The 15,064-nt window shown below is 49.3% G+C and overlaps 1 protein-coding gene and 1 long non-coding RNA gene across 3 annotated transcripts; one reads left to right on the top strand and one right to left on the bottom strand.

Annotated features, from left to right (window-relative positions):
* Positions 1-62: 62 nt before the first annotated feature.
* Positions 63-15,029, bottom strand: USP5 (ubiquitin specific peptidase 5). 2 transcript variants are annotated; one of them, XM_086882652.1, is made up of 20 exons: positions 14,760-15,029; positions 13,179-13,304; positions 12,831-12,897; positions 9,870-10,003; positions 9,432-9,577; positions 8,934-9,118; positions 8,285-8,379; positions 7,586-7,779; positions 7,362-7,433; positions 6,036-6,117; positions 5,728-5,853; positions 5,131-5,284; positions 4,592-4,766; positions 3,201-3,289; positions 2,886-3,008; positions 2,127-2,270; positions 1,828-1,973; positions 1,587-1,740; positions 835-919; positions 63-668 (listed from the first exon to the last, which is right to left on the bottom strand). In XM_086882652.1, the coding sequence occupies exons 1-20, from the start codon at positions 14,865-14,867 to the stop codon at positions 575-577; spliced, it is 2,499 nt and encodes an 832-aa protein (XP_086738778.1). In that variant the 5' UTR covers positions 14,868-15,029; the 3' UTR covers positions 63-574. The 2 variants fall into 2 exon arrangements, with proteins under 2 accessions (XP_086738778.1, XP_086738777.1); XM_086882651.1 differs by having other exon boundaries at positions 2,817-3,008; positions 14,760-14,946.
* On the top strand, positions 2,800-7,013 carry LOC147654316 (uncharacterized). The gene is made up of 2 exons (XR_015284945.1): positions 2,800-3,080; positions 4,357-7,013. It is a non-coding gene; the product is annotated as an uncharacterized LOC147654316 (long non-coding RNA).
* Positions 15,030-15,064: the final 35 nt, after the last annotated feature.

Genomic DNA, 15,064 nt, shown 5'->3' on the forward strand with positions numbered 1-15,064 from the left:
CCTAGCCCCGCCCCTCGCCCCACCCGCGCTTTCCCCCAGCCAGGCGGGGGCCAGACAGGAGCCAGGGGGATATTCCGACTTTTATTTTGTCCCTCGTGTATTTTGGCATGTCAAGGGCACACAAGGGGGAAGCGCTGCTCGTGGCCCGCCTTGCTGCCCGCCCCACGCCCCCGCCCGACGGGGCGGGCAGGAGGAACCCCCCCCATTCACAAGCCACACGTACACACAAGCCCCCTCCTCTCCTTCCGGACAGCAAGGAGGTGGCATCATCCCACCAAGCAGCGAAGCACTAGGGCTGTGTGTCACGGGGGTGAAGACAGTGAGGACATTTCCTAAAGAAACAGATATTCCCAACCCCCTGAACCCCCTTCACTCATGTCCACGGGGACTCCAGCCCCCAGTCAATTAGTCAGTGAACTTTTGTTTCCTCCTGTGTCTCCACAGAGGCCGTGAAGGGACTGGGGAAAGGAGCAGGGAAGAAAAGGACCCTGGCTCCCACCCTCACTGCCCCCACCCCTTTCCCCCCCACACCTTCAGCCCACACTCCCCCCACCACACACAGCAAGAGGATGTTCTAGCTGGGAATCCGCTGATAGAAGTAGATGTAGCCCAGGTCCTTGGGGGGCTTCTCAGAAGCACAGACTTTCTGGTCGTTGTAGATCACCCACCTGCAACAGGCACAAGAGGAGCTCGGGAATGCCAGTCCGTGGTTAAGACACAACTTGATTCCACTCACCTGCTCTCAGCCCCAACCCCCGCCACGACCTCTGAAGAAACGGGAGGATGGGAATTTAAAGCAGTACCTCAGTTCCCTTACACTGTGGAAATCCTTACCTGCCATCTTTCTTGATGTGACAAACATAATGTCCACACATAGTTGAAGTGCCCATGTGGCTGATGAAGGCAAACAGCTGATATTCTTGAAAGAAGGAGGGAAGAGAGAATTGTCAGGGAAAGAAGAAAGGTGTCTTACTCCCTAACACCCTGTACGAGGCCCTCTCTAGAGAAGGATCCCTGGAGGAAGATCTGCTGGGTAATAATAACTGGATTCCCATCAAGTGTGACTGAGTGGTCTTAAGGTCAAACCCAAGGGGAAATGGAAGATGTTAACTTCCATTCAGTCTTCTCTCTTCCAACTTTTTATTTGGGCCATGGGTGGTGGATGGGTAAAGCAGGGATTCCACCTCCCTATGGAACCCAGCAGCCAAGCACCACTGGCACAAATTCTGTGCACAGACTGGAACTGCTTTTTTCAGTGGAAACCAAAAAGGCAAAATAAGCTTCCCAGAACCACTGGATAAAAGCAGCACAGCCCATTCTGTCTTTCACTCGATGTCACTTCTCCAGCCTCTCTAACACTGGCTTCCAGGTAATCCTCATGGATCCTGAAGAGTCTAGACTACTTTGCCATTCCTTCCCTCTTCCTCCCTGCTTCTACCTCTACAACCAGACCAGCTGTTTGATAGCTGCTGCTAAAACCTGCAGTAGCCAGAAGAGTAAGAATCAGGAATGATCATAGATCAGGAATGACAAAATCGTGTTGCCTTTGCTCCCCAAAATCCACATTCCTATGGCTTGGCACTCACTTCCAGGCCCATCGCGCACTTTGGGACCCACAGGGACGGATTCAGAGATGGACTCGGCTGCCGAGCGCCCCTCTGAGATATCCATAGCAGCTTCTGCGTCGAGGTCATCAATGTGACTAAAGATCCAATCCACAGCACGCTCCAGACTATTGTTCTGGAAGGAAGAAGAAGAAGACAGTAAACTTGAGAATTCCTGTTCCTGAGAAAATCTTTGCACTCTGACGTTACCCGTGCCTCTCACCGTGGCTCTTAGCGCTTTCATTGCCTGGTCCCGGGAGAAGCCCATGGAGACAATGGTGGCCACACTGTCTTCTGAAGGAGGGTCTGGGCAGGCAATAGTTGACCCTGGCCCACTGGATCCAGGGAGAACTAGTGGGTTAGCAAAGTCTGCAGCGGGAAACACAACACAGCTCAGAGTAATTAGATCTCTCCAAAAGGGTACAGCCCAAGTCCAAACTACTTCAGTTTTGCACTGTGGTAGTAGGACACAAGCACAACAGCCCAGCAGCAGGAAGCTTCACCGTGGCCATGGCATCATACCTGGATCGTCCATATGTGACATGACCCAGTTCATGGCTGCCTCAACCCCACTATTCCCTGTGTAATAGACGGCTTTGCGGCAGGCATCCATGGGAAAGCCCATTTCCACTAGCTGGATAATCACCGACTCATCCAGCATGGGGGCTGTGGGAAGACAGAAGTTAGAGCCACCCACTCCCACCCATCCCTGCTGGCTCCATTTCGTCTCGTGTCACACAGCCTCCAAAGCCACCACTTCCTGGCTTTATTTCACACCAAGTTCTATCTCTCGGCTTTTCTCACCTTTCTTCTTCAGAAGAGCAGTTTCACACACAGGCAAAGAACAAAACGATTCAACCCATGAACTCGGGAGCACTGGCTCTTCCCTAGGCACTGAACCCAACCTCCCACTGCGGTTTGTGAAAATTAAATACCCCTACCAATTAAATGCTGTATAAATCCCAGCTCTGCCTCCTCTAAATACACCAGACATGCCACCCCCCTCCCCCCCAAATCTTGCACAGAACAGGAATCAACAAACCCCCTTGCATAACACCCTTGCATAACAGGCATGCAAGGGAGGCAGCTGGCAATCGCTGACAAAAGGACAGGGAAAGTCTGAGCAAGTGGGAAACTGCTAGCATGGGACACAAGGCAAGGAGAGCAAGGGAATGAGTCAGGCATCAGGAAGAGAGGAGGAGAATCACTAACATGTCGGAGAGGAGAAGTGAGGGGAGCAGAAGGAGTCGTCGTCCTCGTTGCCATAGAACCCCAGGCTACCTTTGGGCTCATCTGGTGTCACCAGTGGGGGAGCGATGTCTGGCATTTCTTCTTCTCCTTCCTGCAGCCCTGTTCCCTGCAGTGCAGAGATATCCAGCTCCTCTGGCATTTCAATGGAAACATCTGCAAGATACGGTCTTGCTCAGCCTCCATGTAGGGGCAGAAACAAAGGACTCGGCTGGGAGATCTAGAAGGGTAAGTCCCTGGGGATGCTTGCAGCAACTTTTGGGATAGTTACTTTCCTTCTGGCAGTAATGACCATATCCATAGGTGACTCCCAGCATTTATATGCTCCGTACTTCTCATCCTCCTTACCGAGCTTTTTGGGCACCCAGTCCAGACCGAAAGTGAACTTCTTGATCTGGATGACCAGATAATCTGGGAAAGAAGCGAACCGTGTCGTTCTGAAAGAAACACAGAATATTTTTATAAATGCTTGAGATTGAGGGTATCTAGCTGACCCAAGAAATCAGCGAGTAGGGCAGGGCCATGTCCTGAGCAGCTTGGGGATACACCTGTCTGTGCAGCTCTCCTGTGCTGAGCTTAAAGCTCCTCAAACACAGAACCATTTCTAGGGCAGAAGCCTTGGCAAGATGACATGAAATGCAAGTCTTTGAGATGAAAAAAATAGTACATATTCTCTACCTTCCAATCCTGTATTTTACAAGGCTGGTCAGATTTTGTTTAATTAAAAGCCTAACCCTTAAGGAATGCAGTGGAAGTAACTTCTTTTATTAGACCAACAGATACACCTGCAGGAACTGAGAAGCTTTCAAGCACAAGAGCACTTTTTTGGGTATGAAACAGAGCAGTGAATTTTAAGTTAACTGAATTTGATTAAACATTATTTAGTTAAACAATTTGAGAAAGAAAGTGTCTGGAATCTATGAAACAGAGGGGAATGTTTGTGAAGGGAGAAGCACCCATAAGTAAGACAGACACTCATAACCAGGTGATAATTGTAACATGCTATAGAACTAAATTAAGCAACAGTAAATAATTTGAATACAACTCAGTAAAAATGAAACTAAAATGTTACTTTTGAGTGTGATGTTTGTTTATAGTACCTATTGCTTAATAATGGAGAATTTGTTAGAAAAGCACTTTCAACTCTTTGAGGACTTTCATTGCTACAGAACACTAGTGTTTTGTGCAGCATCACAGCAGAAAGCTGCTTACATTTGTAATCTTGTCACTGCAACTTTGCACTGTTGCATGTGCTACAGACAGTGAGAAAAATTAAAGCTGTTTTTAAACCTTGCTACTAGCATTTAAGTTAGCATTCTTTCAAAGAACTCATGTATCTGTTACACTCAGTGTTCTGCTCAAATCCTAACAGATAAAAACTTGAAGGAATTTGAAAGATGGTGCAAGATCAGTGTCATCATACAGTCAGTACTGATTCCAAAGTTAAATTTTAAATTTACAGTAAAAGCTACTAGTTTTCTGAAGTATCACTGTGTTTTTGTAGCCCCTCAGCAACTGGAATCTGATGGCTAAGACTTCAGTAGCACTGCAGTTCCGCTCACTGAGGGCAACCACTCCAGCACTGATGGACTGATCCCCTCTCTGCTTCAATGTTCTGTGGACCCAGGGTGTCGAGGACTACAAAGCTTCAGCAATGGTTCTTCCCCCAGGCCACTACAAGAAGCCCCCAGAGATGCAGCTATGGCCAGCTCATCATAGCTTAGCTGACACACACTTACTTGAGAGCCACAGACTTGGCCTGCAAGGCTGTGCTCCAGAAATCATCCACCTGCTCTGGAGCTCCGTAGGCCTCTAGGCAGGAGCTGAAAGGCACCTTGGCTCGCACCAGCTCAGGAAGTGGCTGCTTCTCCTCCTCTGCCTGCCTCTTCTTCTCCTCATATTCCAACAGTTCATCTAGAGAATAAAGCAGAGAAGTCAAGGACCATCTCCAGAGCAACTGGTGTAAGCTACACGCAGAGGCAGAGCAGGCCTATAGATACACGCCATCGAACGGAGCACAGCTTCCAGAGCACAGTCCTGCTACTGCAGTCACTCCTGTTTTGCTGCTGAATCACAGCCCAGCTTGTGGTGTCCGAGGGAAAGGCTCTACAGGGACATCACCGTGTCACACCACCTCTGAAGAAATCAGCCCGATCCCACAAAAGCAGGAGAAGGATCTGGCCTCAGAAGTGGCAAAGAAGTCCCTTTCTCATTTAAGGAGTTCTGTAAGAATAGTACAATATATGAACATAGGGTTTGGTCTTGGCACATTACTGACCTTTGTTGAGTGCAGCATCCATGGGCACAGGCAGCTGCATAATATAGTCCACACGCTGGGTATATTTCACCTTTTCCGTGGCCAGGCACTTCAGCTTCTCCTCCACCAGAAAACGGAACACCTCGTTAGGGTTCTCCGAACTGCGGCAGTTCCTCTGAAGAGGGAGAGATTGGAAGGACAGAAGTTACATCAGAATGGCAGAAAAAATGATCTGCAGTAACAATGATGTCACACAACACATGGCTGAAGAGTATTCACTTCTGTACCCAGTCCCCTGGAAAAGACAGCAAACAGAAAACTAAAGCCAGCTTCTGTACTGCAGGAAGCCATGGCATTCCTGCTCCTAAAGAAGAAAGTTTACATCTCCAGCTATGCCACTCCCAAGAAAGATTTCTCCGTGGAATCAGCCCTGAAAACATGGCCAAGCACCTCTCTTTCTCCACGCTGGTGGAGGGTGCTAGACGGCCCATGTCCCTGTGTGCTCTCCCTCTCTCTGCTCCAATTGCCAGCTTCTCACCTCTACTCCTCACCCCTTGCCATGGGGAAGAAAATCAAGCTGGACTATTCCATGAGTTGCCAGATAGACTCAACCATTACCTCCACCATGTTGATGAAGTGCAGAAAGAATTCCTGTGCGTCCTGCTGTCGGTTAGTGGAAAATTCTGGGTGCCCCTTTCCGATGAGGGACTTAAACATGCGTGGAGCAATGCCATTTTGCATACCCTGCAAACAACAGTGTGGAAGAGGAAGGTGGTCATAATTTGCCAAGCACTCTTAGCCATGCTTTTCTACAGGTGACAGGCCTTGGAACAAGCGCCAGAAAGGACTCTCCCTCCTTTGCCACATAGCACACACATTACCTCATCCAACACATGCATCTAGAGGATGCTGTATCCAAGCCTCACCTTCTGATCAGGCTGCTGCTCCCCATCTGCAGAAGCTGGCCTTGAATACTCCCCAGAAAGCAATCCATGGCCCAGTTTGGCTCTGGAATGACAAAGTCACTATTAGTATCAATATTTCTTCAATCTCACATGGTCCAGGAGCCATCAACCCATCCAGCTTTAACACTGCCACGGGCTGTCAGTCTCACAGGTAACAGCTTTCTCTGCTGCACCAGGCAAGATTATCTTATTGTGGTCTGCTCTCTGGCCCCTGGAGGCATCACTGACTTCAAAGTTACCAGGGCTTTAGGGTGCCAATCTCAACCACTGCTTGCACACTGAGTAGAACATGAAGGAACAGCTGGTGCTGAGCCACACAGCAGCTGCGCAGCAGCCAAGCTGAGCTGCAGCCTGACGGGGGGAATGGAGCAGTGTCTGACTGTGCAGGAGACAACAGGGCACAGAGAAATTGTCTGAGCCAGAAATAGCACTGCTGTGAGCAGACTGATCACGTTTTCCCAGAGGAAAGATTGACTGCATGAGGCACTTAATGGACAACAGTATGTGTTCAGCGATTTCCTCCTATGCCCAGACCCTCCTGCTATTCCATTTCATTCCCGTCCTTCCCCATCATTATTGCCATTTGTCTGGAACCAAACCTTACCAATTCTTCCCCTTACTCAGGCTATAATCTTTCTGGGTGTCTCACCTTAATCCCCTCTCAGTGTACACCTCACTCCAGGCTGCCCAAAAATTATTTAGAATCCTCCTGTACCACTGAACTCCCTGTCCACAAATGCCACCTTCCATTCCTCCACCCCAAACTTCCACATGCTTGTTTGAGAGCAGCTGTAGCACAGACTTGATGTACATAAAATGCAAGCCCCTCCCAAACCTTGTGTTCCTCCTTCAGCATATTCTCCGGCACAGTACCTCTTGAGGGAAGCCTTATGTATGTAACCATACATAAGTTACTGAGAATAAAGCTGCCTAAACCTATGTATCCCCTTGCTCTTTGCCATCTCCCTCTACTGCAGACAGCCCCTTTTAACTATTATGCAGACAGAAGCTGCCTCCCAGAAATCCCCCCAGTTTAACAGGCATAAGACACATAATACATTTCAGAGCCTCTTATGTACACAGGGTGCCCTCTGTCCTCTCCACCCAGGGCATTCAGATGAACTTCCTTGGCTTAGTTCCTTATTGATCACTGAGGATCAGTGTCTCTGGTTACAGGCAAGGAGAGAGAGAGGTGAGGCTTGAGGCAGAACCCTGGAGCAAAGCAGCACAGAGGGGATGCATCCAGGCAGCCTTAAGCCTTCCTTCTCTCACCAAAATTCTACGTACACTTGTGTGCTGAAATCCTGTGTGGGGTCCGAAGGTGCACTTTGGAATATCTTCTCCAGTTTGTCCACATACCTGCAGAGTAAAATGGAGCAATCTAAGGGATATGCAGCTTCCTCTGGTAAAAATGCAGTTCTGAGCATGGTTACTGCAACAGAAGCTCCTGGCTCTAGGAGACCTTTGTACTGATCCCAGACAAATGGAAGGGAGTGATTAAGCTCACTTACTTTCTCTGGAAGTCTGGAATACTGAACAGCACCTGCATCACAGAATTGAGGTAGCAACTGTTGCCCAGGTTACGGATACCAGTGTACCCAGGCCCATAGAGGGGCTTGAGTTGAACACCAGACTCCTGGATGAGCTCCCACTCCCCAATGCGCTGGTTCATGTCTATTTCCAGTTCTGTCATCGTCTTGTCTGTCTGTGGAGGGAAAGAACAGGAAAATCCTCAAAGAAGACTCAAGGAAACATCAGAGGTGTGAAAAGTGCAATGCTGTAGAGAAACAGAGTCAAATCCATCCTATTTTATTCCGTAAGTACAGGAGGAAGAAGCAAGAGTTGTTTTCATATATATGAATACCTGGGACAGAAAGAGGAGAGAAAAGAAATATGGAAGAAATCTGAACTATTCCAAATAAAGAGGCATGGCAACCACACACTAACAAAAAAAACAACTCAGCACCTGGGAGTCTCCCTGCCCCAGTACTGACACATAACCCCAGGGAAATAAACCTGAGGGACATGAAAGCAATGAAAAAAAGGCAATCAAACAAGAAAGGCAGATGAAACAACTATGTGACAAAAAACCCCAGGGCTTCTTGACCAGCAGTGGTTCTGCACAGCCACAGAAAGCTGTAATCAAGCTAAGACACCTCAGAGCTGCTTCTCTCCCTCTAGGCCTATGGAGGACACCACTTCCTCCTCACCTTTTGCATCTTGAGCATGTCAATCCCAAAGTGTGCCAGGTGTTCTGCCAGGTTGGGATCCAACACCATGTCATCCTCATCGTAGGAGTAGACATCTATGTGGGAAAATAGACAAAAGAAAATCTTATAATGGCCTGTGATTTCAAATTCACAGCTGGATGAAGAAAGAAGTCAGAATTAGGAGTTTTGACAAACTGAGCTGCCCTTTCTCAGCAGAATAATGTAACAGACAGAAAACTGAGATTCCTCCTAAACATGTGACAAGACAACTTTGTCACTGATCAGAGCACAGAGGTACACTTATGCCAGGAATAAGGAAAGTGGGTTACTGTGCCATATACTTTCAGCTCAGGATTTGAGCACACGACTCCTTGATGAACACCCCAGCACAGAAAATCAGATGGCAAGCTGGATAATTATTCTGAAAGCTCCCAATTACAAGGGAGGGGCGGAGGAAGGCAAGGCTTTTTAATCAGCTCGTTCTTTGCCTCACACAAGAAGCAGGTCAGAGAGGGCAAGTTCACAATGGGATGACACTGCGTGTTCCAGGTCACAAGATGGCCAGAACCACCCTGATAACCTGCAAGAGATCTGTGTCAGCCTGAGTTGTGCCTGGCATCCCTAACCCTGGGAGGATCCCCCCTCTCACCAGCCCCATCAGGAGTAATTGTTCCCAGTTTCACAGCCAGCGGGTAGCCTGTTTCCCGGTAGTGCTCGACTGCGTGGTTGTTGCCACCGCTGCCATCGAAGTAGCGCCGACCACAGAGGATGGCTCCGTCTGTCATGTTCAGCCACAGGTTCTCCTTCATGTCACACTTGCTGCACTTCCAGCCACTGTTGATGAGTAACAGAGAAAAAGAGATCAGAAGGAAAACCTATGGGTTCTACCTCCCAAGCCCTCAGCATTGCTGCCCACTGCAATATCCACAGTATGAGTGATCTCATTCCTCTTTTACTACAGAACACTGAGAATCCTGACACACCTTAGTGTGCCACCTCCCCTGAATCTACTGTGACAAGGCACACTCGGACACTCACAAAAGTCTCATCTTCTGTAGCCCAGCACAGAAGGATGGGACAAGGGACACAGGGGACGGAGAAAGGATGGGACACAGAGTGACATAGCAAGTTCCAGTACTGTGCTCACCACGGTGGGATGCGGACATCGTTCTGAAGCTGGTGCAGGGAAAAAGCGTGTTTGGAAACGCGTCGAACCTCCCCATCCCAAGCCTGCACCTCCTGCTTCCGTGAGGCTGAATCTGCTGTCAGGATGGCCTCAATCGCACTGGCAATCTGGAATTAGGACAGCAGGAGAAAACATGAGGGGCTGGCCAACCATGATAACGGCACAAGAAGCTTCCAGTGCCACAACACTCCACATTTAGGCAAGTCAGTTGAGACTTTCGGGAGCCTCAGCCACACACAAGCCAGGACTCTGTAATACACAGCATAAATGCGGAACGATCCTAATGACTGCCAGCTGAGACTTCACAGCAGCTCTGCAGGATCCCTTTTACAGGGCAGTTTCCTTCTCTGTAATGCTACATTTCCTCAACAGTAAGCACAGCCCTTCACCCAAACATACCCTGTCTTTGACCATGTCTGGTAGTCCCTCCAGCCCATCACGTGGAATATCCAAATGGTCTGGCAAAATGACGATTTTTACATCTTCATCATATTCAAACTTTTCTTCTGTGATGTCAAATCCACCTTCTACACCTACAAGAAGAAAAAACATTGTGGTAACAGGTGAAACCAAAGAGCTTGAAAAGCTTCTTCCCCCACAGCTAACATGAAATAAGGCACCATGACTAAGACAAAGATCTAAATCAGTAATCCACAATCTTTCTTCCACTTCTGGTTCCCAGAGCCCCTGCTGGTGGTATGGACTTCACAGGAACAATTATAAGCCTAATGACAGTAGTTTTCTTTTTCCCAGCTCTTTTTACAGATGCTTAAAAACAATCTCCAGACTCTGGCTACAACCAAGAAGAAAACCAAACCTCCTCTACAGAGGAATTGGCCAGAACAGAGCCAAGATAAAGCACTGGTGTTCATCCTTAACCAGAATACACAAGACAATGAATGGAGATGTGCATGAAGAGATCATCTTGTAAGCCAAGGCAAAGGTCAGGTCTACCAGCATCTTTAAGAAGCCTGCCTCTCTTTCTTGCCTTTTCCAGAAAGGATAATCTAGAGTCCTGCACTCAAGCAAGAAGAATGAGGAGCTCCTCTGGAACCAGAACATCCAAAATTGCAGAAAAAGTGAGCAAAGGTATAGTGAATAGTAGTTTCTATGCCCACCTAGCTGTGCTTTCCAGAGATTGCACCAGAAACTGGAGATCCATACATAAAAGGTTACTTGCCAGTTGTAAAGAGTCATAATAGATGCTCATCAAAACATCTGCAGTTTCTGCAGATTCCCTCACCTATAGTTTTCGGATTACGTAGGTACTCAGAGGAAATGCTTGGCTTTCTCTGTTCTGCAGGTATTCACATCCTACATCCCAAAAGGAAACAGGCAGAAGACACATGGCTAATAAGCAGCCTAAACCCCATGTTTTTAACCTGAATTTCCTTTATTTCCAGAAAAATTGCATGCTGTGACTGTAATAATCTCTGCAACAAATATCTGAACCTCCGCAGTTGCAACAAATCCCTGAAGGGAATGAAAGCTTTTGCTGCTCAGTCCCTCTGCCTCAAGAATCCTGTGTGCAACATAGTTCTGATAACCACTCTGTATTTCCTTAAAACATTCTTGTCAAAAATATCCAGTCCTGCAACTCCCTCCTTAGATACCTACAATTTTTACACTACACACAAACTGCTGTGTATGAACACAATGATTTTAGAAAACAGTCACCAGCATCATGCAATAAGATACCTAGATAAGATACACCCTCTTCTGTGCCTCTTCAGCACAGCACAGAGATTTCCTGTACCACTTCATAGAGTAAAGCAATACACACTCCCCCAGGGCATTACAAAATTCCTGAACCCTAAACAAAATAAACCAGACTGGTGAAGTCTCCCCAGGTGGTTACATGAACCTTGAGGCTCCAGATGAGGAAGAGGGTCAGCAGCCACCAGCCTGCCCTGAGGTACACTGCCTCCCTTTCCATGGTGGTACATAAGCAATTCACACCACAAAAATCCATCAGCCAACATGCAGGCATAGGAGGCAAGCACTGTAGATTTCTTGTCATTGAGAGGGGGAAAGTAAGGTAGAGAGAGATCTAGGGCTACATTTTATTCACAAATCATTCTAGTACTTAAAAAAATTTCCCATGTCAGGATTAACTAAACCACCACAGTTCAGCTAAAACAAAGATAAAAAAGAACACTTCTCCTGAACTTGAGACCATTGTCTCACAGGGCTACTACTTTATTTTATTCTCTCCTGTTCCGTTCACACCACTAATCTCCTATCACAAGCAGATATTTGCTGATCCACTGACAACACCTATTGCATGACCTTTGTAGAATTCAGGATGCATAACTCATAAGAGTTCATGAGAAATAACTCATAATGCAGACTGGGCCTCATCTTTCCCAAAGCAGCATAATCATATATATACATGAAAGCACTGGCTATCTGAAGAAACAGAGATTCCAGCCTCAATTTTGCTTGAAGTGATCTTTGGGGCTCTACTCAGCTCACCAACAAAACAGGGAGCAGCTGACAGTTTTAATAGTGGTGTTTGTGCTCCGGCAGCAGACGAGTCACTGGGCGTCTACACCAGGGAAAAAGTGAGCCAAAATCAAGACATTCACCGTCCAGATTCTGGATTTCCCTCTAGTGGTCAGCTTGCAGCAAGCCAAGAACCTGTTACTGCTACAAATGTTCCTGTCCCTTCCTTTATGTGTCTCCATAATGGCTCAGAAATTACCAGCTGAGACTGCTCCAAATAAGCAGCATCTCCATTGACTGCCATGACAGCCCTCTCAGTCAGTGAAAGACAGTAATGGAACACCGGCCTCGTTCTTTCAAAAAAGGAAGATTAAAAATTTGTTTATGTTTTAGTGCTCATATGTATGTCCTCCAGTATGAGCCTCATAATACCTAGTGAGACAAAAATGTTCATGCAGCATTTCCCATGAATTTCTTCCCCATCTGTATCAATAATGCTAGTTCAGTATCAGAGGAGTTTAAAAAATAGTTTATCTGCCAGGAGCTTCAAACTTACTTTTCTCAAACATACATTTTCTCAAACTTAATTCAGCCCCATGCTGGGTACGTTGTGTTTAAGCAACAGTGCCAGTCTGGTGATCTCCACACCAAGCTGAGCCAGGCATGCAGGGGCCATGGCAGAGGATAAAATCATATTCATCCAGGGAAAACAAGATGCAACTTTGGACACAAAACACAACTACCACTTTAATGAGTGCTCCACAGAAACTGCTCACCCGAGACACACTGGAAAACATGAAGTCTGAATTTGGCTAGGGATACTAGCCAAGAAGAGTAAAGCAGAAGAGGCAAATCAGGCAGCTCCAGAGGACTGGATGAACACAAGGACCATACAGTACATAGGTGCTTCCTTACCAATAGCCAAGCGAGTTGGTTTCTTCCTTGGGGGGTCCCCAGCACTGGAGTTGGCGTCTTCTTCCTTCTGTGGCATTGAGAAGAAATAGGGAAATAAGAGATAAGGGGACAGGCACGCTGTGGCAAGCCTTAGGGATTGAAATCAAGCTACTCTGAGAACAGAAGGAAACCAGACAGAAATAACATGGGCAATCTATACAAAAACAGAACTGAAGCAGGTGTGTCCCTCAATTCACCAGGAAAAACAACAGTTGTATCTCAGAAAACTCTGTATCTGATGGAATACACAGACACAGCCCAGCTCTCGATTTCAGAACAAGTTTGAGAGTACATATTTTTATTTTTTACCGGTTTACGTGTTCTTTTGAGGTGCAGGTAGACCCGCTGGCCTGTTTTCTGATAGTGCTTTTCCACATACTGCTTCCCAAAGCCCAGGAACGTGTTCATGCAGATATACAAGCCGCCATCTGACTCCTGGAAGGAAGGAAGGAGGGACAAAACTGAAGTGAGGCGGTAAGGAATGCCATTCCAGCTGCTAGGATAGGCATGGCAGACTAGTCATTATTCATTAAGTCATGGCAACAGCTCATTCCAACACAGCAGCCACAAACAGCTAGTAAGAAATAGGATGGCAAGCCCCAGCCTGGCTGTCCCAGAAGAACAGGTACTCCTGTCATGATGATGTATTTAAAAAACTATTTGCGTGTTCATTTAAAGCAGGATGCTACCAAATCAGGAAAGCCTGATTGTGAGTTTCCACAAGAGTTTATCTTGTAAAATGCCCTTAGCACGCACAGTTTACAAGTTCAGTGCATGGTACAATCATTACCAGCAAAACTGTGGCATCCTGTCCAAATGCACGACTCCCAGTGCCATAGGGAATGCTGCCAAGCTACCGTGTGAGGAAGGCTACCAGAACAGTTTACCTTCGCTGGTGTGTACAAAAGCCTGCTAGCAGCTTGGAAACGGATACAGAACATGCCCCCCACCATCCCTCTGGCAGCTGGAAAACACCACATTCATTCAGCAGATACCCTTCTCAAACTGAAAGGGCAGGGGACACAAATGCAGAGACTGGAAAGATGGGAAACCACTAAAAAGCTTTCAGAAGCTGCTAGGACTGAGACAGAGTGGGCAGTGCATGGTCAGGCATCGCTGTGGAGCTCGGGGAGGGAAAGAGGGCCAGGATGCCATATGCTGCTTCCTCGAAGGACCCGTATCTTCCAGCTGCAGCCCATTTCTGCTGGGCTGGGGCTCAGCCCGGACGGGCACCCGCGAATAAGCCCAAGGGGGACCTCGCCCTCCCGCTGCCTTCGCCTCCCCAGGTCCACTTAGGCCGAGCGGGGGTAGCGCAGGAAGCGCAGGGATGCCAGCGGGGTGGAGATGGCTGGAGAAGGGACCACTGCCATCTTAATGACACAGCACCGCCTCGCCCCCCGCCTGCCGGGCCACGCCGCGCGGCGAGGCCGGGGGGGGTGGCTCAGACCCGGGCAGGGCGGGACCCCCGGCCCGCCCCTCTGCCGCCGAGGGCGGGTCGGGGGACGCGCCCGACCCCCCGCCCCCCGCCGGACTACAAGTCCTGGCGAGGCCCCACACGGAGGGTTCGGGCCGAGGGCACTCCTTCTCCAGGGGCTGCCGGCGGGCCGGGCCGCTGCTGATCGGGGCGAGCGCCCTGCCCACGCCCGCCCCGACCCCAGAACTACAGCCCCCAGCGCACCGCGGGCGGGCGGGGCGCGCCGCGGGGCACGCCGGGCGCAGTAGTCCGCGAGGGCCCTGCGCGCCGCCCGGGAGCGGCCGCCGCAGCCATAGGGGAACCACAAATCCCGTGAGGCCCCGCGCGGGAGGCGCCCCGGCTGGCGGCGGGGTGGAAGCCGGCCGCGGCGGGAGCAGCCCGGGCGGGCGAGCGGGCCGGCGGCGGGGCGCGCTTACCGGCGTGTCGAAGGAGAAGGCGCACTCGTCCTTGTGGACGCGGTCGCCGGCCTTGGGCACCCGGATGGACGGCAACACCGACAGCAGCGCCTCGCTCAGCTCCGCCATGACAGCGGCTCACCGCGGCACCGCCCACAGCCCCGCCCCACCCAATCGCAGCCCAGCGCGGTCAGGCGGGTCCCAGCCAATCGGCAGCGAGGCCGGAGGCCGGACTCGCCGTGCCGACCCGGCGGCGCGCCCAATCGCAACCGCTCTCCGGCCATCGCGGGAGGCGATGCCGGGCTCCTCGGCCAATAAGAGTGTAG

Source organism: Cyanistes caeruleus, chromosome 3 (assembly GCF_971803275.1).
Source record: "Cyanistes caeruleus chromosome 3, bCyaCae1.hap1.1, whole genome shotgun sequence".
NCBI classification, from domain to species: domain Eukaryota; kingdom Metazoa; phylum Chordata; class Aves; order Passeriformes; family Paridae; genus Cyanistes; species Cyanistes caeruleus.

Excerpts from the sequence above, each read along its gene's own strand:
- USP5 (XM_086882651.1), bottom strand. The coding sequence starts at position 14,867 with ATGGCGGAGCTGAGCGAGGCGCTGCTGTCGGTGTTGCCGTCCATCCGG. Across the intron at positions 13,305-14,759 it reads CCTTCTCCTTCGACACGCCG|GAGTCAGATGGCGGCTTGTA; the intron begins GTAAGCGCGCCC and ends CCTTCCTTCCAG. Across the intron at positions 5,285-5,727 it reads ACTTCATCAACATGGTGGAG|AGGAACTGCCGCAGTTCGGA; the intron begins GTAATGGTTGAG and ends CTCCCTCTTCAG.